This window comes from Fistularia commersonii, chromosome 6 (genome assembly GCF_037954325.1).
Source record: "Fistularia commersonii isolate RoL2024-O1a breed Wild chromosome 6, RoL_Fcom_v1.0, whole genome shotgun sequence".
NCBI lineage: Eukaryota > Metazoa > Chordata > Actinopteri > Syngnathiformes > Fistulariidae > Fistularia > Fistularia commersonii.
Window position 1 is genome coordinate 19,980,605 of NC_141289.1, and position 24,525 is coordinate 20,005,129.

The 24,525-nt window shown below is 41.4% G+C and overlaps 1 protein-coding gene across 3 annotated transcripts in view; it reads left to right on the forward strand.

Annotated features, from left to right (window-relative positions):
- Positions 1 to 286: 286 nt before the first annotated feature.
- ptprnb (protein tyrosine phosphatase receptor type Nb) overlaps positions 287 to 24,525 on the forward strand; it is a 34,505-nt gene continuing 10,266 nt past the window's right edge. The window contains exons 1-14 of one of the 3 annotated variants that reach the window (XM_086148590.1): positions 287 to 462; positions 4,018 to 4,068; positions 9,001 to 9,111; positions 9,184 to 9,289; positions 9,367 to 9,499; positions 11,191 to 11,572; positions 13,435 to 13,578; positions 13,784 to 13,818; positions 14,209 to 14,348; positions 16,060 to 16,124; positions 16,244 to 16,287; positions 22,150 to 22,359; positions 22,444 to 22,725; positions 24,328 to 24,475. In XM_086148590.1, coding sequence (XP_086004716.1) covers positions 384 to 462; positions 4,018 to 4,068; positions 9,001 to 9,111; positions 9,184 to 9,289; positions 9,367 to 9,499; positions 11,191 to 11,572; positions 13,435 to 13,578; positions 13,784 to 13,818; positions 14,209 to 14,348; positions 16,060 to 16,124; positions 16,244 to 16,287; positions 22,150 to 22,359; positions 22,444 to 22,725; positions 24,328 to 24,475 — 1,930 coding nt within the window. In that variant the 5' untranslated portion in view covers positions 287 to 383. Of the gene's footprint in view, positions 463 to 1,959; positions 2,058 to 4,017; positions 4,069 to 9,000; positions 9,112 to 9,183; positions 9,290 to 9,366; positions 9,500 to 11,190; positions 11,573 to 13,434; positions 13,579 to 13,783; positions 13,819 to 14,208; positions 14,349 to 16,059; positions 16,125 to 16,243; positions 16,288 to 22,149; positions 22,360 to 22,443; positions 22,726 to 24,327; positions 24,476 to 24,525 lie in introns of those variants that run through there. The other 2 variants (XM_086148588.1, XM_086148589.1) reach the window with 2 other exon arrangements.

The following is a 24,525-nucleotide window of genomic DNA, read 5'->3' on the forward strand; positions in this document are numbered from 1 at the left end:
GATCCCTCCGTGCAAAAGCGGGTTCTTTCCAGTTTTATTCACACAGCTATTACAGCCTCCATCTTTAAAACATTCTACAATTGCACATCTTTTTTTTTTTATTATATTTTCTTCACATCATCCGAATCACTCCTTCCTCTCCGGTGTCCTGGAGCCACAGTGGGCAGCGGTTTCCCCGCAGTCTGGCGCCTCCCACGGTCTCCGTGACGGTGGTCCCTCCTCCTCCTCCTCTTCTTCCTCCTCCTCCTCCTTCTTCTTCTCCTTTCATTCCTCCTCCAGCCGTGCAGCAGCAGCATCATCTCCTCAGAGATGGAGAGCTGCTAGACGCGGAGCAGCAGCTCCTCCTCCTCCTCCTGCAGGCTCCGGTGTCCCACGGAGGCAGCATGAGGTCCCGGGTGCTGTGGGCGGCCTTCAGCCTCCTCCTCACCGCCTCCTGCCGGCTGTGCGCCGCCGCACGACACGGTAAGAACCGGTGCAACTTCTTCCGCGCTTCCGTTTAGTCTTTTTATGCGTGTGTGTGTGTGTGTGCGCGCGCGCAAAACAGCGGGTCGCGCGTGCATGTGCATGTGCGTGTGCATGTGCATGTGCATGTGACACATCTTTTTTTTTTTTTTCTGTTTTGTTTGTCCCTCTGCTGGATTAAAAACCGTGAGTCACGCTGTGGTTTGGAAAAGAAGCTGATCGATTTCCAGATCGATGCACGGGTTTGGCGGTCGTGTGACGTCACATGACATATCTGGTCAAGCTTTTTCCTCCTGGTTTGGAAGTTCTCCCGAAGCTCTCGGGCCCATCCGGAGCTCCGCGGACGGTCCGGTTCTGGTCCAGGTTCCCGCCTCCTGGTTTTTCTGGAGATGATCTGGATTCTCTCCCATGATTTCACTTCTTTTTATGGATTTTTTTTTTTTTTTTAACGGTTCTCGCAGGCCGTTCCTCCGCGGTCTTCTGGTGTCCGGCTTCTTTGGAGGCACTTTTTGGCAGAAGCCGCTGCGATCCTGGACTCGTAGAAGTCCGTAAATGTCATCGGAACGCGTCAAACCTGCTTCCGCTGCAGGTTTGAAGGCTTGAACTTCCTCATCGGCTCCGGCTCCCGGGTCTGGGTGGTGATCTTCTCTCTCCGCCGCAGACCTTCTGATGTTGATGATGTCAACCATGTGGATGGCTGACCTTTGACCTGCGCTCATGAACATTGATGATGCTCCTTGAGGAGGACAGCAGCAACAGGGAGGGTTTTCTTCATGTTCTAGACCAGGAGGTCCCAGTCAGTAGACGACAACACAGATGTTTATACCCGTGCATCAGGTTTATTGATTAAACGTTACAAGTATCGGAGGGACACAAGTATAGTGAACACGCGTGAACTTTGCACCTGCACTTACTTTCTCACAGCCTTAATCTCTTCATTTATTTTTTGTTATTTATTCGTTCTACTTTGGTTTTCCAACGACATCAGATGTTTTCTCATTCTTTATTTTCATGATTTTTTTTCCCCACATCATCTCAATTACATTGTTTAATTTGATTGCATTTTTTAATTTTTTTTTTTAATTTTGCTAAATGTCCAGGAGATAGCTTTCACATTGTATTTTTTTTTTTTATTTTTATCTAATCTTAATGCCTAAAATTAGCTGATCATGGATGCAGGAAAGATGACGTTATAGTGCTGTCATAGCAGCTGAAATTCAAAGGTCAGCGGATTCAAGAAGGGGTCATGACCCGATTGCCATGGCTGTCACTCAGGCCGCCACACACACACACACACACACACACACACACCAGCCTGCAGACATCCAGGTCACTCAGGTGCCAGCGAGCGTGAGGCGGCGCTGCCCCGAGCCTCGTCTGGCAGGCACATAATGCGCGTGATGAGTCAGCTCCGGCTCCTCAATCAAACCTGTAACCCGATTGTTTTCTAACAAAGTCCTGGATGTCAGCACTCCGGAGGAAACGCTGCAGGAACACCGTATTTATGCGAAGCCATTCCTTCGCTCCGCTTCACCTCGTGCGTCATCCCGCCGCCGACCGTCGCAGTGACGCCTCCGGTCTGTTTGGAGCCGACGGTCCGCACGTGTCTCGTGCACACACACCCCCAACCCTCCACCCTCTGCACCGTCTCTCAGATTTCTTTTTTTTTTTTTTTTTTTTCTAAATTTGAGAGCTTTTTTTTTTTTTTTTTTTCTCCTCCTTTTATTTTTTGCAAAATTTTCAAATGCAAGTTCTCGCTGTGTCTCAAGTAGATTTTTGCTTATTTTAATTTTTGCAGATTGTCAGTGACTTGTTTTTGTAACGATTTTTAACAATTCTTTTTTTTTTTTTGGTTTTATTCAAAAATGTTAAAAATGTTTTTATTGTTTATTTATTTTCATTTTATATAAATTTTCATTAATTCTCATTTTTTATTTTCTTTTACTATTTTTTTTCTTTTTATTCATTTTTGTTTTTGTGTATTCAATATTCAATTTATTTTTTCTTATATTTAATATTTATATTCATTATATATATATTATATATATTACTATATTATATTTTGTATTTTATGTTTTATATTTATATTTATTATTCAATTCAATTTATTTATCATTTGTTTTGTCTTTTTTTCCCCCCAAATGACACCAAACCCACTTGAATTGGATCATCACCAACTTAGCAAGGAGCATCTATTGGGCTTTAATCGATGTTTTTGATTATCAGATGATATTTCTGATCAGTGGGAGTTGCTTTTCAGAAGAGCGGCGTTTTAAAGTGAGAAAACACAAAGTGATGGATGAAGTGGTTTCAGGAAGTGTCTCTCTAATCGCCGTCCCCCGAGACCAACGGAGGCCTGACGCCGCCAAGATGTTTTTCTGGGGGAATCCAATCAAACGGCTTATTGCCCGTCTGTTTCCATGACAACCCCACTTCACCCGTGCTTATCCTGCTGATGCCGTCTCTCAAATTAGCCGGCGGCCCGAATCAAACACTTCATTTCGTTTCATTTTCACAACGGAATTAAATCGATCTGATCCGCGTTAAATTGTTGTTTTCCATCCGAACGTTGACGTTACAAACCTCCCGTTCCAAAAACGGGACGTCAGCATCTTCACGGCTAAATGGCTAAAACGGCTAAAAAAAAAAAAACCAAACATCGCAAGGTTTTATTTACATTAGCTTATTTTGATAACGTCCGACAGAGGCGACGCTAAAAGTAGCTAGCATTTTCAGTGTTCTGAGGAGGGACCGCTCGCCGAAGACGTGCACGAGGGTCGAATGAAGGGATGGAGGATGAAGGATAGATGATAGGTGGAGGATGGAAGCCTGATGGAGAGCTAATGGAGGATAGAGGATGGATAGATGAGAGGATGGAGTGTGAAAGATAGGTGGAGGCAGGCGTGGGCAGCAGAAAGGACAGATTAGTCATCGTCTCTGCTTCGCTGCTGCAGACAGGACTTTCCCTCAGACAGATATTATTAGCATTATTATTATTATTATTATATAAAACTGCGTGAAGAAAAATGAACTTCTTTTTACTTATTGTTTTATTCACACATTAATTCTGTATATGTTCTATGTATATGTTTAGCAGCAGCAAGACATACAAGGACAAGGCAGGGATAAAAAAAAAATAATAATAAATTTTGGGTTATTTATTTTATTCTTGTTATTGCCATTATGTTTGATTTTGGTTGTCTATTTTAATCTTTTATTTCCTCTATTCTATTGTCCGATATTGTTGTTGTTTTCTTTTCTCTGCTGTCTATCTATTTGCATTTGTCTTTTGCTATTTTCTAATTGTCTCTATTTATATTTCTATTCACAATTATTGACACCACAACTGCTACGATGCTGTGACAGAAAAATTTCCCCCGATGGGGATCAATAAAGTTGATCTTATCTTATATAGCAGTAAGATATAGCTTATATAACAAGTAATAATATTTGAAAAAAAAGCAGCTCCCCTTTGACCCGCTGTTCTCAGACGTGCAGATCAGGATGTGAAGAAAAAACATTCAAAAAGTTTTGTTTTTCTTTGCGTTTCCGCAGGTTGTTTGTTTGAGAAGAAGCTTTGTGCGAGGGAGCAGCTGTGCAGCGACGGTGAGTTTTTCAATCCTGTCGGCTTTTTCTTTTAAGTCTCATTTGGATTTACATTTTAAACGTTGCCGTTTAAGGCTCTTGATGAATTTGATAAATTGGGTGTTTTGAACCAGCAGCGTTTCCCAACCTAGAAAAATCATCCTGGATAAAAATTTCGATGATGTCAAATCAAAAATGTTAATTTTAATTAATTTAGCAATTGTCATCTCTATTGTCTCTGTTTATCCCATTGCTTTGGTTGTTTATTTTCACCCTTACTGTCTTTTTTTTCCCATTCTGTTGTCCATTCTCATCCTTCTTGTTGTTTTTTTTCTCGGCCGTCTATTTATTTTTTGATGTCTTTTGCTTTTTTTTCTAATTGTCTAATTATTTGCGTTTGATAAAACCAATAGGATGAAAGTGGGTATTTTCCCACAGCACAGTGGTTGGGAAACACTGCTCGAAAATACAGAATCCTTTTTTTTCCCCTCATATTATCAAAATATTCTGGAAAATAAAGAGCTGAAAAAAAAGCTGAATATTGCCAATTTTTAGAGGGGAAAAAAGGGGGAAAATTATTCAAATATTTAATATAAATAAGATATACTTTATTATAATTTTTTATGTTACAGCAGTGCAACAATTACAGTTTGAATAAATATGTGTGTAAATATAAAAAGAGAGACAGTCAAAAGGTAGCAAAAGACAACCACAAGTAAATAGATAAAAATAGACCGCAGAATGGGAGAAGAAATTACCAAATTAAGAAATTATCAATTACCAAATGACCAAAGAAATTAGGAAAAGGTGAGGAAATAAAATCAAGAAAAAAAAAAAAGAGGAAAAAAAATACTTGCAAAAAAACTTTTTGGGGATTAAAAAAAAAAAAAAAAAATGTATATATTGAACAAAATATAAAAACAAAACAATGAAATCGATGAGTTTAATTTTGAAATGACCTCACAGAGCAAAGGGGAACCAAACCAAACCAAGGACTGTCAGATACCAAATACAGACATGTATGTATATGCAAATAGCACAGAAAAAAACATCCTAAATTGAGGATATTATTTATTTGGCGCGTGTGGAAGCAGCAGTGTTTCCCGCTCGAAGCGCCACTGCCACCTGCGACCCAAGAGGTCGCTTCCTGCGTCCGGGGTCTTCGGGCGGCGGACGGCTGCCGACGCCGCTGCTTCGTTGCATGTCGCCGCAAGACCGCGCGCTTGTTATTGACGGAACCGTCCCCTCGCTTCTTCGTTACCGAAGATCCTCGGGGCCGAACGTCTCCTCGGCCGCGGCTAATGACCGTCTCTAACAGGTTGTTGCTGCAACAGTCGGCCATTAAACAGCTGCCGGGCGAATGAGACTCATAAAGCCGGGGCTCGTAATGAGGTTCTGTCGAGTTTATTTCCCAGGTTGTCCCCTCACAACACAAAAAACAGACAGATTTTTTTAATACAAGATTGGATGATGTCAGATTTCTTAGCTCATTTTTTGCATTTTGCATTTTTTTTTGTTTTTCTCCCAAAGAATGCAATGGAGATTTTTCTTCTTCTTCATCATACATTTTCTAAGACATCATACAAAAAAAAAAAAAGAAAGGTGCTGATGTGACTTTCTGCCCCAGGACTCTGCGCTCTGATTTGCAAGCTTGGTGTTCATCGCCTGCTGGATCTGATCGTATCTCAGTGCAAAATATCTCTAATACAGAACTGCATTGGAAAAATCACCGATTTTACAATAATCCAACATCGTCTCTAAATTTTAAAGCAATCATTCTGGTTCAAACAACATAAGTGCACTTTAACACACACTCGCGTGTGCACTTGTGTCTATGTGTGTTTGTGTTCCACCGTGTGTGTGTGTGTGTGTGTGCCACGTGTGAGTCATCCAGCTGAGATGTTAGCACGTAGAAATGATTAGTTTCTCTGTAGGATTCGTCACAGAGATGTGGAGAGAGAAAGAGGGTGTGAAAAGGAAACAGAGTGAGAGTGAAACGTAAACAAGGTCTCCCTCCGTCAGCCGCCGCCAGCCAATGGCTGCACAGGGCTGGCCGTTACCGGGGTAACAGTGACATCAACTGCCTGACGACCACGAATCTCCCCGGTTGTGTGTGTGTGACCAGAGATGGAGGGGGGGGGAGATGGCGCTGATGACTCATCACCACACACACACACACACACACACACACACACAAACACACTCACTCAAGTGTGAAAGGGGTCACACTGTTTATTGTATATTGGTTTATTGTCTTTTCGTGATCGACAACCTTATTGGTCGATGCGGAGCTGCAGGAATTCATTGGTACATCACATTCAGAGCCCTTTGTGTTTCATTTTTAAGTATTATATGTACGCATTCGCTGCCTCCATAGTCTCCTGATGTGGGAGTCTTTCTAAAAACAAGGACAGAAAAGAAGAATATTGCCACGTAGTGCAAACAGACACAACTAATGGCTGTTTTTCTGTATTTGTACCGAAAGCAAATATTTACCAAAGCAGGGAAATTCACATGATTAGAAGCTGTCAGTGTTGATTTGAAAGGTTAAATACTCAGGTAGCCCAACAGCACAAAATCCCCAAAAAATAAATTATCTTAAATAATGTCTTATGTGTTTGGTAAATATTTGAAATAAGTGAATTCAGGTTAAAAGCAGCGTCTAAGCATTGCATGGGCAGTTTGAAGATGGTGCCATAATATAAACGATGGCATCGTCTGCATAGAAGTTTACTTGAATTCGCTCCCACTGCTATTTCATTTCATTAAATAGAAAAATAATATTGAGAATGCGATAACTGTTTCTGCGATGGCGCAACACACACAAATTTGGTCATTTCCGGACTTTTGAGCACACCTGAATATAAGCCGCACCGGCTTATAACTCCATAAATAAAGATAACTCAATAAATCAATGTGTACATATATTTGTTTATAAGCCGCAGGTGTTCACGTTGTAACGTGAGATATTTATACACAAACATTTTTTTTTTGAACTTTTAACTAAATACATACAGTTAACATCCACAATGCGCACTGGAAATGCTTTTTTCGAACAGTGACTGTAACACTGCTGATGAAAGAGATTAGCAACAATGTGACAAGGCTATGAAGCTTGTTAGCCCCCCAAATATCCATAAGTTAGCCACATCATTTTTAAGCCACAGTTTTTAAAAATGTGTGAAAAAAGTAGCAGCTTATAGTCTGGAAATGACACACAAACATAATCATATGTATACACATGACTGTCTCAGAAAATTAGAACATTGTGATAAAGTTATTTATCTTCTGTAATGCAATGACAAAAACAAAAATGTCATACATTCTGGATTCATTAAAAAAATCAACTGAAATATTGCAAGCCTTTTATTATTTTAATATTCCTGATTATGTTTTACATCTTAAGAAAACTGAAAAATCCTATTTCAAAATACTAGAATATAATGATAAAGTAATTTTTGTTTTTTAAAAAACAAAACTAAAATGTCCTACATTCTGGATTCATTACAAATCAACTGAAATATTGCAAGACTTTTATTATTTTAATATCCCTGATTATGGCTTACATCTTAAGAAAACTCAAAAATCCTATCTCAAAATATTGGAATATCATGAAAAAGTAATTTTAGTTTTTTTAATTGCATTACAGAAGATAAAGAACTTTATCACAATATTCTAATTTTTTGAGACAGTCCTGTACATATATATAAATATACATATACATATACATATATATATATATATATATATATATATATATATATATATATATATATATATATATATATATATATATATATATATATACATACTGCTCAAAAAAAATAAAGGGAACACTGAACCAACACAATGTAACTCCAAGTCAATCACACTTCTGTGAACTTTATCACAATATTCAAATTTTTTGAGACAGTCCTGTACATATATATATAAATATACATATACATATATATATATATATATATATATATATATACTGCTCAAAAAAATAAAGGGAACACTGAACCAACACAATGTAACTCCAAGTCAATCACACTTCTGTGAAATCAAACTGTCCACTTAGGAGAAAGACTGATTCTTTCTGACTTTTTCCACTTTTTCCCAATAATTTTGAGTGTGACACCAAATTCAGACTTCCATGTGTTAATAAATTTGATTATCATCGATAATTTTTGTTTGATTTTGTTGTCAGCACATTCAACTATGTAAAGAACAAAGTATGTAATAAGAATATTTCATCCATTCAGATCCAGGATGTGTTATTTTAGTGTTCCCTTTATTTTTTTGAGCAGTTTATATATATATATATATATATATATATATATATATATATATATATGGTTCAATTTGTCCCATCTAACATAAATGGTTACTGTTTGTTGTTAAAGGGAATCCCTGGAAAATACTGGGAATTAAAAAAATTGAACAATAGTGTCGTCTGCATAGAGGTTCACCTTTGATATCACATTATTTATTCAAGTAAAAACAGCATTTCGAGGTAGTGTCATGTTTTTCTACTGTTCTCCATGTGATGATATCAAGAAGGGTTCTCTTCCAAACCTTACAGCAAGAAGCGACGAGTGCAGGATAAGCGGTAGATCATGAAAAATCACAAAGAATCCAACATTTTATTCTTGAAAATACTGTATTTTGCAGACCTTAAGGCGCCACCGCATTAGAAGGCGCAGTATCAACAAACGGGCCTATTTTGACAGATGTTTGAGCGCAGTGTGCCACATTAAATTGGTTGGAGGTCAGTAAACACAGCAAGAATTCATACAAGGCACACGGCTGATTTTTGAGAATTTTTAAGGATTTTAAGTGCACCGAATAGTGCGACAAATAATGGAAAAATCAGCATTAAGTAAAAATGTCTTTGGTCTGCATGGAGGTTTCCCCGGATTCGATCCACACCGAAATAATTCATCGTAAACCAGATGTTTCTCCTTGCAGACGGTCTATTCGGGCAGTGCCGGACGCCGGCTCAGGAGGCGGTCCAGTACCAGGTCTCGGTGCCGGTCCTGCACAGACTGCAGGACGTTCTCAAAGAACTGATGGTGCAGGGTGAGTCTCCGAGGACGTTCTACGAGGAACGCAGGGCGGCGGGTTAACGTGCGCTGGGTTTTGTGGGCGCAGGTCTGAGCTGGAGGGACGATGTCACTCAGGCGGTGATCGCCCGCGAGCTGAGCAGAATCCCCGCCGACGGCGTTAATTCCCAACATCCCCAGACGTCGACTAAACAGTGAGCGGAGTCCATCGGCGCGGGAAGCAATTAGACGAGAATAAACCTAATTTCTGAGCGCATATTTTCCCGCCCAGGTCCCTCAGGCTCAGAGGACCCCAGGAGCAAGCCGACCCCGAGATGGTGCAGCAGCAGTACATGGTCCTGGATCCTCCAAGGTCCTCCGTCCACATGCAGAGGCCCCTGCTTGACCCCTACACCTACCGGCAGGTGGGGAATCCTCAGTTCCATCACGAGACGTAGCTCGGTAGCTTGGTTTGAATTTCATAGCTGTTCCGAAACCAAATTTGACACAAAAAAATAGCGGGTGTTTGTTCTCTCAATTCAAGCAACAGGATATCGCCCAAAAAAAATCCATGGTGACTGTTAGGTAATAAAGTAAATATGCCTAAAAGTATCGGCTCACCCGTCCAAATCATGGGAATCAGGTGTTCCAATCACTTGGAATCAAGCACCTAAGAAGGCAGAGTGTTTTTACAACCAGTGAATTCCAGCGTGGAGCTGTGATAGGAAGCCACCTAAATAATCCACAGTCGACTGTCAGGTGTCTTAGAAGAACATGGAAGCGTTTTGGAACGACAGCAACTCGTGTAAACTGACGGAGCGGGTCGGACGATGCTGAAGAGGCGCGTCGTGCCAAGAGGTCGCCGACTTTCTGCAGAGTCGACGGCTACAGACCTCCAAACTTCATGCGGCCGTCAGATGAGCCGAAGAACAGACCGGGTTTCCGCGGGACGCAGCGGTGTAAAGCACGCCGGACTCTAGAGCGGCGGAGACGCCTTCTCTGGAGTAACCAATCTGGCAATCGGATGGACGAGTCTGGGTTTGGCGGTCGCCAGGAGACGCGACTTGTCTGACGACGTCGTGCCAAGTGTGGAGGTTGGCGGACGGGGATTATGGTGTGGGCTTGGTTTTCAGGAGCCGCGCTTGTTTTTGGTCTCTTAGTTCCAGTGAAAGGAACTCTGAAAGCTTCATCATACCAAGACATTTTGGACAAGTCCATGGGAACAGTTTGGAGCCGGACCCTTCCTTTTCCAACATGACTGGACACAAAGCAAGATCCATAAAGACATGGAGGACAGAGTCGGCCGTGGATGAACTTGACTGGCCTGCACAGAGTCCTGACCTCAACCCCATAGAACACCTTTGGGATGAATGAGAGCCAGGCCTCCTGGTCCAACATCACGAATGCGCTCCTGGAATGAAGCTCAAAAATTGCCATGAACACCCTCCTGAACCTTGCGGACAGCCTTCCCAGAAGAGCTGAAGCTGTTCCAGCTGCAAAGGTCATATAGAGCACTATGGATTAGGAATGGGATGGCACTTCAGGAGAGCCAGTACTTTTGTCCACATATTTGTGTATGATAGAGGCTTCCAATCATCATCTTTCCCTTTTTTTTTTTTAAAAAAAAAAATGTTTTCTTTCTCTGGAATTAATTTTAAATGTCTGAGCAAAATTACGAGTGACGATATATATTCCTGGAAAAAAAATACAATATCTTAAAAAAATAGTTTTACATTCATTTTTACCTTGAACTTATATGATTATCATATCAAGCTGTGCAAAACCACAATACATTTTAAGAAATAATTATCTGTTGGCATCAATATTGTTCTAATTTTTCTTCTTAGAATAAGTGGGTGTTTTTCCTATTATGATAATAACAAACAGAATAAAAGCCATACATCACCACAAGTGTTGTGGAAAATACAATATTTATTCAAGGAGATAAATCCCTTATTCTCTCAGTCCACTTTTCACCACTTATCTTTGGATTATAAAATTAATTTAGTGTATTTATTGACCTTGAGAAAAGCGTTATATTGTCGTGTGATGCCTTCAGGGTCCTCTGTGAACGTGGGATGATTCTCCAGCTGCTAAATCCGGTTGTTTGCCGCAGGAGCTGGATTTCCAGGACGAGGCGGAACGTTCCCTCAACTCCCTGGACAACAACCCCGTCTTCATGAGCTCCAGGTCCAGAGGAGACTCCCTGGACCGGGACCGGCAGCTTCTCCACAACCTGGTGTCCTATTACTTCACCTCTCCTTCCTCCTCCTCCCCTTCTTCCTCGTCCTCCTCCCCCGTCCAGCCCCTCTCCCGTCACAGCGGGGCGGCGGCGGCGGCGGCGGCATCCAGTTTTCCCGCCTCCTCTTCATCCTCCCTCTTCCAGGATCTGGATTTTCCCCTGGATTATGTCGAGGACTACGTTTCCCAGATGGCTCAGCTCAGCAGGAAGCCTGAGGGGAAGAAAGCGGGGTACGACGCCCTGGAGGGGCTCGATGGTGAGGAGGGACTCATTTACCCACAATAAAATATAAAACAAATATATCAAGTAACAACAAAACCTAGCAAGTTATTTCTAGATGAATTGATATCGATAATAAAATAATATTATAGTGTAGTGCAATAGCTGTTGTTGGCTACAGCCTTACCACACAAGCCTGCAATAACTCCGTTCCAACCCAAATCCAGATAAAACCCCAGAATTTCTTGCACCCCAAAATCACACAGAAAACAAGCATCAACATGAACCCCAACATTCGTGGCTCGCTACAGTATTATTTTCATTTGTCATAAAATAGTCAAACTTTGTTTTATTTGGACAGGAGTATTTCTTCCTGTTAAATTCTCAGAGAATGAGGAAAAAATGGCTGTTTAGTCTGTATTTATTAATATATGTGCATTATAAAAACACAAAAATTTAGCATTCATAAGCTTTATGTAGACAATTTGTGTGTCGTGCTGACGCACTCACACAGCAGGCTAGTAATGCTAACATAGCGTGTGTGTTGCAGGAATACACACTTGACATTTTTGCTGTCCTGCTTGTGCTACTGAGCAACACAACATTAGCTTTACTGTATCTACCTTGACAGTGTGTGTGTGTGTGTGTGTGTGTTTGTGCTAGCATAACAAGATACATATATGTGTGTTGCTTGAACTGATGAGAAGCCGTGCACCGTGGATTTCAGTCGTGCATTAGGTGTCGAGATCCGTGCTGCGCGAATTCAGAGTGTGTTGCGATCAGCAACGTGCAGTGAGTAGCTTATTCACTGTTTGATCAAGAAGAATCCCTGGAAACACAAGCGCCCCCTACCTTGAGGCAGGAGAACTGCGTGCCTCACTTCGTGGCTCTTTGTAGACATTTTATGATTGCCCAGCACAAGAAAATAGTAGTAATTTTATTTTTTCAAGCCTTTCCAGAATCATCATATCTGTGTTGTTTTTCCCAACTTGTGGAAAAAAAATATTTTGAGAAGAACGGCTGGACACGTGACAAGAAGATGTTTGAAATCCCTTTAGAATTATGGAGATACAATACAACATCAGCAAAAAATACCTCAAGATTAGCATAAAATAAATCAGCATAAAATCTTTATAAATCTCCTTCAGGGTAGCAAGGAATCAGAGAGGAATGAAAAAAAAATTGCAGAAAAAAAACAAAAAATTGGAATAAAGTAGATGCAAAATCAGCAAAGCATCCATGAAACGTACAAAACACATTTCTATTTATTGTTTATGTTTATTGCAGAGGCACTGACTTCATCACAATTACATTCCCAGTATCGGTTTGTTAAAGAATACCTGGAATCACAAGCGCCCCCTGCCATGAGGCAGGAGAACTGCATGCCTCACTTAGTAGCTCTTGCCCGCCGTTTTATGAAACTAGTAACACACACACAGTTGTTGACAAAAGTGTACATTGGAGATGTAGTTCATAGAGCAAAGTGTTTCAACATTTTAATAGCGATATACAGAGAAGAGAAAGCACTACGGTCTGAGTGCAGAGCGTCATTGCACAATCAATGCTGAGGCTCAACAGTCCGCTGCCTCACCGCACATCTCTTCTCTGTATTTGAACAGTAAATGTGAAAATCCAGCCATTTTGACAAAACAACCTAAAACTGGTGAAGTTAAATTGAAAATCCCTTTACAGTGCAAATCACAAATATAACCATTTCATTCTGTCTTTCATTTGACATTTTATTTTCTTTCCAAGATTGACAAGTGAGGCACGGCCTCTCCTGCCTCCCCTGACTGCACCTCACTGGTTGCAATGAAGTGCTGCGTGTTCTGTCATAACACAGGGCGATGTGATAACACAATTTGTATTTGTGTGTGTGTGTGTGTGTGTGTGATGCAGAACGTTCTCTGCAGAGACTTGCACTGCTGCTGGATCACTACAGCCTGGACATGAAGGATTTATCCCCCGAACAGAGGAACAACCTGCCGGCCGCCTTGAAGCAGCTGCAGCTGGAAACATCCTTTGGACGCAAACCTGCCAAAGGTGTGGACTATATTAAGTGTCTCTAGATTATTAATTGTAATAACAGTGTAAATTTTAAAACTTTTTTTTTTTTTAACCCATATGTAGTCCTCCTAAAGTTGCATGAAAAGCTGAATTTCACATTATTATTTTAGCTCCTTAAAATCGTAAGGTGACGGAAGCAAAGCCCAATTTTTAGTCTGATAAATATATTTGTGTTCACCAGATAAATATGGAACCAGCGCTGGGACGGGAAAGAAGGTGAGGGTCCGACATGATAGTTTTTGTGATTCAGAAGCCTTTTTTATTTTTTTTTGTGCCAGTTCTGAAAGCAACACTCAAAATTAAGAGTCCACATGACGTCGCCTAATGATGACAAAGAAATTGCTGGAAAAAAAGGACAAAAAGTTGCCTGAAAACAAGCACAAAATTTTCCCCCAAAAATTCCCCAAACAAGAAATCTTTCTGAGTTTTTCAATTGTGTTAAAATTCACCATCCGCTTCACGTTTTAGATCTGCTAATGCAAAAATCGTAGTTTTCGATCATGCTATTTTGCACTTAGGGGCCTCCATAGGACACCAGCGCGTATATCGTCAGTCATAAGACTGATTAGACCCAACGTCACTGTTTCTTATTTCACCAACCTGCAGCTCTCCGAGGGGTCGCTGGGGTTCAAGATGGCCGCCCCCAAGGTCACGACCTCCGGCGTGAATGAAACCCCGAAGCGGCCGGCGTCCACTGCGGCGTCCAAGGCTGCGGAGCACGCCTTCAACGTCAACGTCAACCACAGGTAGACTTTTCCCAGATCAGGATGTTTGTGTAGTAGGTAGTCGAATTTATTTCCACAAGATGAGGCTGTAACATGATTGGCTGACTTGGAGATTCCTGACCTTTGACCTTTTGGGGAAAATGCAAACATCTTCCCACCAGGCTTCTTTGCTCAGCAGTCCTCCAGTCCAGTGCTATTTGAACAAATGGCTCATCTTGCATAGATTTTTTTAAATTTTAATCTCACTTCTCAGTTCCAGTTCTAGAGTGTGTGTTTTTTGGAGTTTTCTATTTTGTCACAATCCTAGAAGACCTTCTACAAGCTGTGTGTGATACAATTATCCTCGCTGATCAGAAACAAACCTGATGAGGTGAGGCAGACAATACTCTGCCTCACCTGAAGGGGGTGTATGTGGGTTGGCAGCTGCTCATGACCGTTCTAAAGCAACGTAGGATCAAATAAATAAGATAAAGAAAAGAAAACAAGTTGGCGTTTACACCAAAGTAACAGAGGTCTTCATGGAGAAGTGAATGCACCTGAACTTCATACAGAAATAAAGAAAAGACCACAAATTATTTTCTGTTTTATAAAAAAATTAGATGAGACTATAGGGAATAAGGAAATCTTGATTCCTTACGAGTTCTTACAATCGGAAATGCAATTCTGCCGTGAACCTCAACGCACGCCACTGCTTGAGGTCAAGGTCATACTATTGGTGATACATGGCGAGTGTTTAGAAACCGTGTCTGGAGATCTGCCACTCATTTTGCCATTTTTAAAAACAGTCATTAGTGATAACAGACGTTGTTTGCCGTTATTTATGTCGTGACCTCAGCAAGGTCATTATGTTTTCCTTTGTTTAGTCCAGGGGTCGGCAACCCGCGGGAAAATAAATTATAAATATTTAATTGAAGTGTATTTCATCATGTTATTTCCTTTTTTTAACTTTTAGTTCTAAGTTGGAAGATTATTGTGATCTTGAAATATTAAATAAAATCATATTTATTATTTTTCGCCGCTCAAAATAACGTCCCACTGGCGGAAGCCGGTATACCCGCCAGCCGGTAAAGTCCCGATTTGCAGATGCTGTGCGCAGAAGTTCAGGAGCAGAAGTCTCATAAACCAGGTAAAATAAATATTTATGAAGATATTTTGCAAATATCTATTTTTTATTGTTTACTAACACAGTGATTTTTTTCCCGATTTATTTTTAAAATTCAGGTCAAGGCTCCGCTACACGCTCTGAAAGCCCAAAGCTCAAAATGACTTCATTACATAAATAAAGTTTAATTTTCTCCGTAATACTTTGTGAATTTCAGAAGCAACACACTACACACTTGTTTATACAAAGTGTAAAGGTAATAAAAAGCAATATATACCTTTATTTTAGACGTCAAAAAGTAATTGCGGCTCCCAGTGTTTTCTTTTCCGAGGAAACCGGGTCCAAATGGCTCTTTGGGTGTTACGGGTTGCCGACCCCTGGTCCAGTCCAATACTCCGTGTCTGTTTGAGTCCTTGTATTTATGAAAAAAAGAACATAAATTATCCACCGGCAGCAAAACAAAAATGCTCTCCCAAATTCTATCGCGATAAAAACACATTATTTTGATGTTACAAGATCTCCATAGTCTTAGGGAACAAAGGAACAAACTAAAATAAAATACATTTTCATTAAATACTCATTCATTATTTTCAAAAGGCCCACAAACGGTGTGTGTTTTGTCCCGTGCAGTGTCGTCGGATCACCTTCGGTCTCCTTCAAGCTGGCCTCCAACAACCCAGAAGACGAGAAACCCGGTACGGGTCGCAGACGGAAACAATGTCCGCCTATTTCCAAGACAAACTGGAGTGGTTGCTGCTAAAGCTCTCGTATCTTCTGGAAAAAGCTGATGAAAACTCGTTTTTTTTGTCCCCAGAGTCTGAGACGGACCTGAACGTCCTGCAGACCAGCGCTGGGCAGGTGGGTGAAATATATTCATTGACTCCTGGAGAAAAAAAAAAAAACAAGTTGAATTTCTGTGTAAATTACAAACAAAAAAGAGCTAGAATTGGACGACCTCACCCTGTCGGAGTTATTCAGGGTGGTGATGGATTTAGGAACTTTGATGGACCTTTGTGTCAAAGAGGTCTTCAGACCAAGCTGAGAGTCTGAAGGAAATTTGGGGAATTTTATTGGCATTGCAGCGGCTTTAAGTATAAGGTGGTAATTTGGAGCTCTCTGAGATCAGTCTTCTCCTAGTCTTGGTTTTACCACAAGACATGTGGGTGAATGAGAGGAACACGAGTGGAACGGTGAGGATACAGGGAGCGGAGATCAAGAAGCTGGAGGATTTCAAGTGCTCAGGGTCAACAGACCAGAGCGTAGGAGAGTGTGGAGAAGAGGTGAAGAAACAGGATCAAGCAGGTTGGAATGGGTGGAGAACAGTGTCAGGGGTACGAAGAGATGGAGGAGCATCAGCCTGAAGGAAAGGAAAGGGGGAGGAGAAGCTGGTGAGATGTTCTACAAACACTGACAACGACCAAAAACAGCAGGCAGAGCTGGAGGTCGCAGGGATGAAGATGTTTAGGTTCTCTTTGGGAGCGACCAGGATGGAGAGGATCGGGAATGAGTCCATCAGAGGGACGACACATGGTAGATGTTCTGGAGAGAAGGTCAGAGAAGCCAGACTGAGATGATTGGTAGACAGATGCTTGAATTAGAGGTCTGGAGGAAGACCAAAGAGAAGATTTATGGAAGCACTGCTAGAAGATAGTATTGAAGGTAGTTGGTGTGAGAGAGGAGGATCCAGAGAATACGGTTGGACAGAGAAGGTTGATTAACTCCTGAAGGGAAAAGCCCAAAGGAGGAGAAGGTCTTACCACTGTAGCAAACATGTTTGATATTAGCACAAGTCTTTCAGTATCTACGGTGACGTCACACAATCAGCAACCAATAGATGGGCTCTAAAACCAGAAACCTGGGCGACGGTATTGACGGTAGAGACGGTATTTGTCGTCGGTCTTGACGGTTGGACTCAGAACGACCCGGCTCGGACCGTTGACTCCGATGAATCGCCACCGGAGGAGTGAAACAGCAGAGAATCCGCAGATTCCCGGGGAAAACATTACATGGTGGGGAAAAAGTACTGCAAGGATCTAGTTGTAGTCTTGTAAATAGTGATCCTGGAAGATTCACACTCTTTGTAGCATCTCAGTCTGCTGAGATCAGACCTGTCTTGTCACGGAAGGACGCGGAGATCTGGATGGATGCATCGCAATGTCCCTTTGTCTGGGTGGCCTAAGAGGAGCGTCCAAGGCCTGCTAGAGGGCCTCAATGAACGGCGCCAAGTACATTTGAACTTATCGTTTTGGGGCTGGTTGTTCTCCACCGGCTTCCTGTTGAGGTGTTGGATCTTCTTGCCGTGACAACTGGACTGGAATATCTTCCCTCGGAGATGTTTCGCCTTCTCATCCGAGAGGCTCCTCAGTTCTGACCTGAAGAAGAACTGGTCAGATCCTCTTCAGGTGAGGAATTCCAAGTCCACAGTGACCCCGAGGACTGAGAACGTCCACAGACAGACTTTAAGGTGTTGCTCCTCAACTATAGAACAGCCAATGGCATTGCACCGTTGGATCCATCTGACTCGGTGAAGCCACAAGTGCCTGGGTTAGCACTTTGCTCCCGCGGCTTCAGTCCTCTTTGCGTCTCTGAGGTCGAGGAAATTAATTTTCATTAAAAAAAGCGCAAAGAATTATTTCTTTGAACCTACAGGTTGATGACGTAAACAGGTTGCTAGTGCTAACTTTCCGCTAGCTTTGTCTCGTTGCGGTATGTACGCTAATGATGCCACGTCGCGCCGCTTTTGGCTGTAATTTCTGGTCCGGGAGACGCAAAGTGACCGATGCTAAGCTACGCCTCTTTCCGAGGGACAACAGGAGTTGGAAATTGCTTGTGGACGGACACGACTTCCTGAGGATCCGCCGCCGGGTTCTAGCCGCTAGCCGACGCGTTTAGCCGAGCTAATGCGAGCCAAGAGCTCAAGGCGCTGCTGGTTTTAAACAGACGCCGAAGCCAAACGCCACGAACAGACGAGAAGCTCCTCAGAAACGAGTGAAGAGCACTTGAAGAAACGAAACAGGGAGGAGACGCCGGACGTCAACAAGACAAAAGACCGGTCGGTCAGCGCGGCGGTTCGTAAGTCGACAGCGAACGGGCGATGATAAAAAGTGTAGCTTGTGGCGTCGCTAAAATGTAAACAACAATGGCGGCCCGTGAGGATTTTTTTTTTTTTAATTTTATACCAACTAACATATGTTGAGTGATTTTAGTATCTTTTTTTTTATGAAGCTGCTACAAATATTGATCAATTTGGACAAAGAGCTCTTAGGGGTCCCTTGTTTGCTTTCCCTGGTTTCTTGGTGTTCATCTTAAACCAGTGCTTCTCAGATATGGGGATGATAAGAAAGGCGAGAGAGACGGAGATAACTAGACAAAGCAAAGTTAGCCGAGAGACGAGGAATTATGACGAAGCGTCTGCAGGGTTTGGCTTCACTGAGACGAGGAAAGACCGGCGTGTTTGTTGTTAGCTGACAGTTGGAATATCACGCTTCGGAAAACTCTGCGCTGCAAAACTTCCTCATTGTAGCCATTAATCCTGACTTTGTTTTCATTTAAAAAAACACAGCAAAAATTGTTTTATTCATTTTTTTTTTTTTTTTGTAGGTTAGAGACATTTATTCATCGTGTTCCTGAGTTAATATTGCTGATCAATTTGAATTTATTTTTATTCATAATTCTATTTTTCAGTATCAGATTCAGTTCAGTCAGTCAAAAAATATCTATAGTTTAAATAAGGATTTAATTTTTTTTTTTTCATTTCTGGAAAATTGATACACTTTAAATCTTTTTGTTACAGACAAAAAAATAAGTCACAAATTGAGCTATAATTTTTTATTTTCTTTACAATTTTATAGAGAAATGCTGTTTATAGTTGCGGCAGAGAGTGTGGGGGGGCGCAACAGAAAATTTCTTCTGGCTTCTTTGTTTTTTCCTACAGTTTGTAACCGTTTCAGTGCAGGATAGCTGGAAAAAATGCAATTTTCCGTCCTTCACTTCTCACTTGTATGGCACTCTGATGGAAGAGCCTCTGTAAATATATTTATTATCATTTATTAATGTATTTGTAAGTCCCTGCAAATGATGAAATTAAGTTATAATTCAAAAAACATAACTAAATGCTCAGAAAAAAAAATTGAGCAAAAAGGTCAGATCAAAATCCAAACAAATCCTGACTTTCATTTATATACTTTTGATTTGTTTGTTTATTTTGTTTTTTTTTTTTGTATTGATGTTAGCGAATGCTGCACTTTTTCCTCTGCTGTTCTGTTGCTACCAGTTTATTAGTCGTCATTTTCATGATGCAGATATCCATCTCAATAGACACTGGAAGAAAATTAGGTTTTTTTTTTGTTTTTTTTTTTGAGTTTCTGGTATCTTTTTGGGTTCTCTGTTCTATAAATTCCAACAAACAAAATAAAAATGATTTCGAGAAGTCAAGTAGTTTGAGTCTAGAGCTACATAAAAAAAAAAGGTGACAATAACAAAGCACTAGGCTTTAAATGCATCGCACTTTAAAACAATGGCCACATTTATTTTGAAAGTGTGTGTAGGAAGTTAAGTGTGTTAAAGTGACTGACGGAGTGTGTGTGAGAGGCCGACCCGCCTCCGGCGATGGAAAGACTCCGGCTTTTCATCGCACTGGTGATAGAAGGGGATTTTCGCTTTGCAAATTCAAATGTGATTGATTGTCATTAATCGGATGTGATTTAGATTTGATGAAGGCGATCGCAAGATTTTTATTCACCGTGATGTTTAAAGCGCTTTATTGCCCTCTGGCAAATGTGTCTCTGCCGTTTGAAAGACATTTTTATAAAGTTATGGATATTAAATTTACATTTTCCACTCAGTCCTCTCAGTCATAAATCTAGTCTTATCTATAGAAATATTTCTATGATATATTCTTTAATGTGTTCATGATGTTTTACAGTCGTTTTATTTGCCCGTTCAGGTGGGGATTGTTTTTTATATCAGCTTTATTGGGACTATTATATTTTTCTAAATGTCCATAAAATATTATTTTATAAAATAAGCCACAAAATGTTATTCCCATGCCGAAGTCAGAGCGTATAGATATTCAGTGCGCGGTAATAACAATTAAAAAATTCTAAAAATGCGAAAATCGTCCAGCCAAATGATTTTTCGGGTGTATAAATGAGGAATGCGATCATATTAAATAAATGTTAAAATGAAAAGCAGTTTCAATCTATCATTTTGAAAATGTTATTGTTATTGAGGGAGCAGCAAGTTCCTGTCATCACCAGATGTGCAGCGATGCAGGGAGAAAGGAAACGACAACAATGAGTTATTATGATGATGATTACTCTGGATGTATGCAGGAGCAAGTAAACATCACAAAATATACCACGTTAATCAAAGCGCTGCTGTTTTCTGCTGATTTACGATCCATTTTTTTATGATTTCTCGCAAAAGACCGGCTGTGGTTGACGTGGCTGCGATTGCATGAGGAACATTATGCTTCCGCGCCAAACTATTTCCTGGATTTATGTTTGTTTTATGAGCGTCTCGTGGTGACACGGTGGCTTTCGCTGAATAGACTTTGCTGCTTAACGTTCAGCGTTTTTCTTTTTCCATCTCACACACACACACACACACACACACACACACACACACACACAGGGAGCAGGAGGCAGGAGGTGAAAGGTTAAAAAGGAAACCGTTCATTTGGCACGTTGAGAAAAAGAAAGCAAAGTAGGGGTTTCCATAAAGTGTGGAAACTAAGGAAAATGTTTTCTGTTGTATTTTAAACATTTTTATGCTAAATGATGTTCGAGAGAAGAAATGACCCACTTATCTGTAATTTTAATCCTATTTTTTGCAAATCTGTTACATGTACAAGTAAGTCATCATGAAACAATACTGGATAAAGTGCATGAATTCATGATTATAAATTCATAAAAATTTAATAAACGTTGAACTAAATCAACAACAGGGTGACGGGGAAATGTTCATTTGACCATCATATATTAAATTAAGTGTTTTGTTGTTTTCGCTTTCTGTTTCCAGCGGTAAAAATGGTTTGAATGTGGACAGATTGAGATGAAACCCTGTCAGTTGTTTCACCCACGGGGAAAAAAAAAAAAACATGAAATAAATTTAGGTTAGTTGAACCTGGACAATCACTTTGGCTGGCGGGACAGATTTCTTATTAATTTTTATGCGCGGGCCATCAGGGTTTCATGTAAATTGAGCAATTTAAATAAGTATATTTTTGGGGATTTTACTTCAACTTTAAAATCATGAATAATCATATAAATGGATTGACATTGTTTTGTATGTAAGCATCAATACAAAATTAAACAAAATGAAAAAATAAGGAGTTTCTAAATACAATATTGATTGAAAATACTTTTTAAAATATTCAAAGAAATAGTTTTGGCTGGACAGATAAAAAAAAAAAAAATGGGCCAAACGTGCCCAGGTCTGGTCTACAGCATCACAAAAATACCAAATTTGGAATAAGTTATTTTTTTTATTTTATTTTTTAAAGTTATTTCAAGTCCAAGAGTGCTGAGACATCAGGACATCCAGCAAAAGAAGGGTGCAATTCCTCACTCAGAAAATAGTAAAATAGAAAATAAATCACAGTGCAATAATGAATTAAAGTGCCTGTGTCAAGTCCAGGTAGTGAAGGAGGCCATAAAAATGGTTTCAAATCAGACTCCTCGCAGATAACACCACGCTATTCCTTCTCTCCATCCCCAGAGGAACGAAGGGAAAGCGTCGCCCCTGGCGACCCCGGTACGACCCCGGTCGCGCTGGGTGTTCGCCACCCTGGTGGCGCTGGCGTGCATCAGCAGCGTGGTGGTGGCCGGCCTGACGGTCGCCTGCCTGCACCGACACGCCCACAGGTTGGCGGCCAAGAAGTTGGGTCTGGGACCGGAGGGCGGCGCCTTCAGTCACCAGGAGTACCAGGTGGGGACGCCGAAACGCAATTTCGACAGAAATGTAAAGCACTTTAGATAAAACACTAGAAGTGTTAACACCCTGATTCATCAGGACCTGTGTCGCCAGCATATGGCCTCCAAAGGCGCCTTCGGACGCATGGAAGCGGCGGCGCTGGGCGCCGTGGGAGGAGCGAGCGGCGGCGGCGGCGGAGTCGGAGCAGGTCGCGGGGGCGGAGGAGCGGCGGGCGGCGGCGCCGAGTCCAGGGTGAGCAGCGTGTCGTCCCAGTTCAGCGACGGCGCCCAGCCCAGTCCGAGCTCCCACGGCAGCACGCCGTCGTGGTGCGAGGAGCCGGCCCAGGCCAACATGGACATCTCCACCGGCCACATGATCCTGGTCAGATACGCTCGCAATCAAGTCATTTTTTTCCAACTTTTCCAGAATCATCATATCTGTTTTGTGTTTCGCCCTGCATGTCGAGATCCGTGTGTTGCGATCACTGACGTGTGGTGATCAAGAAGAATCCCTGGAAACACGAGCGCCCCCTACCGTGAGGCAGGAGAGCTGCGTGCCTCACTTGGTGGCTCTTCGCAGCCGTTTTATGATCGCTTAGCACAAGAAACTAGTACTAGTTTTATATTTTCCAACCTCTCCTGAATCATCGTATCTGTTTTGCGTTTCGCCCTGCGCGTCGAGATCCATGCCGCACGAATTCAGAGTGTTGCGATTACTGACTTGTGCTGAGATTCACAGCTTGCGAGGCGCTGACTTCACCACGATCACGTTTACAAACATGTGAACCCTACAGGGAAGCTTATTCGTCGTTTGATCAAGAAGAATTCCTGGAAACACGAGCGCCCCCTACTGTGAGGCAGGAGAACAGCATGCCTCACTTGGTGGCTCTTTGCAGACGTTTTATGATCGCTTAGCACAAGAAACTAGTACAAGTTTTATATTTTCCAACCTTTCCAGAATCATCATATATGTGTTGTTTGTCCCAACTCAAGGGGAAAAAAATACATTTTGAGAAGAACAGATGGACACGTGACAGGAAGGTGTTTAGAATGATACAACGTAATACTACATAGAAATACCGCAAGATTAGGAATAAATCTGTTTGAATTCTTTACAAATTACCTTCAGGTTAGCAAGGAATCAGAGAGGAATTATATAAAATTGGGCAATTTTGACAAAAAAATGTGCAGAAAAAAACAAAAAATCTCAAAGAAATAGATGCAAAATCAGCAAGGCATCCATGAAACACACAAAAAAACATTCCTATTTATTATTTTTATTTTTGTTTATTGTGATGCGCAGTGAGGTTCATGGCTGATGATTTACAGAATCTGATAATGAAAAGAATGCCTGGAAACACAATGAGGCAGGAGAACTGCGTGCCTCACTTACTGGCTCTTGGCAGCTGTTTTATGGTCGCTCAGCACAAGAAACTAATAAACCGCATAAGTATTGAAAAATGTTGGAAATGTAGTTCATACAGCGTTTCGATGTTTAAATTGCAACATCTAGAGAGAGCAATATGGTCTTAGTGCAGAGCATCATTCCACAATCTACGTTGAGGCTCGACAGCTCGCTGCCTCACCGCACGTCACTTCACAGCAAATGTGAAAATCCAGCCAACTTGAATCAAAAACAGTCTAAAACTGATGAAGTTCAATGAAAAATCCCTTCATAGTGCAAATCACTGATAAACATTACCATTAAATTATTTTTTTCATTTTACTTTCTTTTTTTCCAATATTGGCAAATGAGGCATGGCTTCTCCTGCCTCCCCTGAGTGCACCTCACTGCTTTATTATTTGTTTTTGTTAAGTGCCCGCTAACACACACACACACAAGTAAAATGGTAGACATAAATGTACCTCTTCGTCATCCCTTGCAGGCATTAGAAAAAAAACCAATACCGACCAGTCGAAAGCTTGATCTTAGCCATTTATTTAGAATAACCCGGTTTGACCCCAGTGCTCTGCGTGGCTGCAGGCCTACATGGAGGACCACCTGAGGAACAAGGACCGCCTGATGAAGGAGTGGGAGGCTCTGTGTTCCTACCAGGCCGAGCCCAGCGCCGTCTCCGTGGCTCAGAGCGACGCCAACACCAAGAAGAACCGCTGCCCCGACTCCGTACCCTGTTAGTTCTGCCTTCCAGAGACATACGGATGTTCTAGAGTGTCCTGGAGA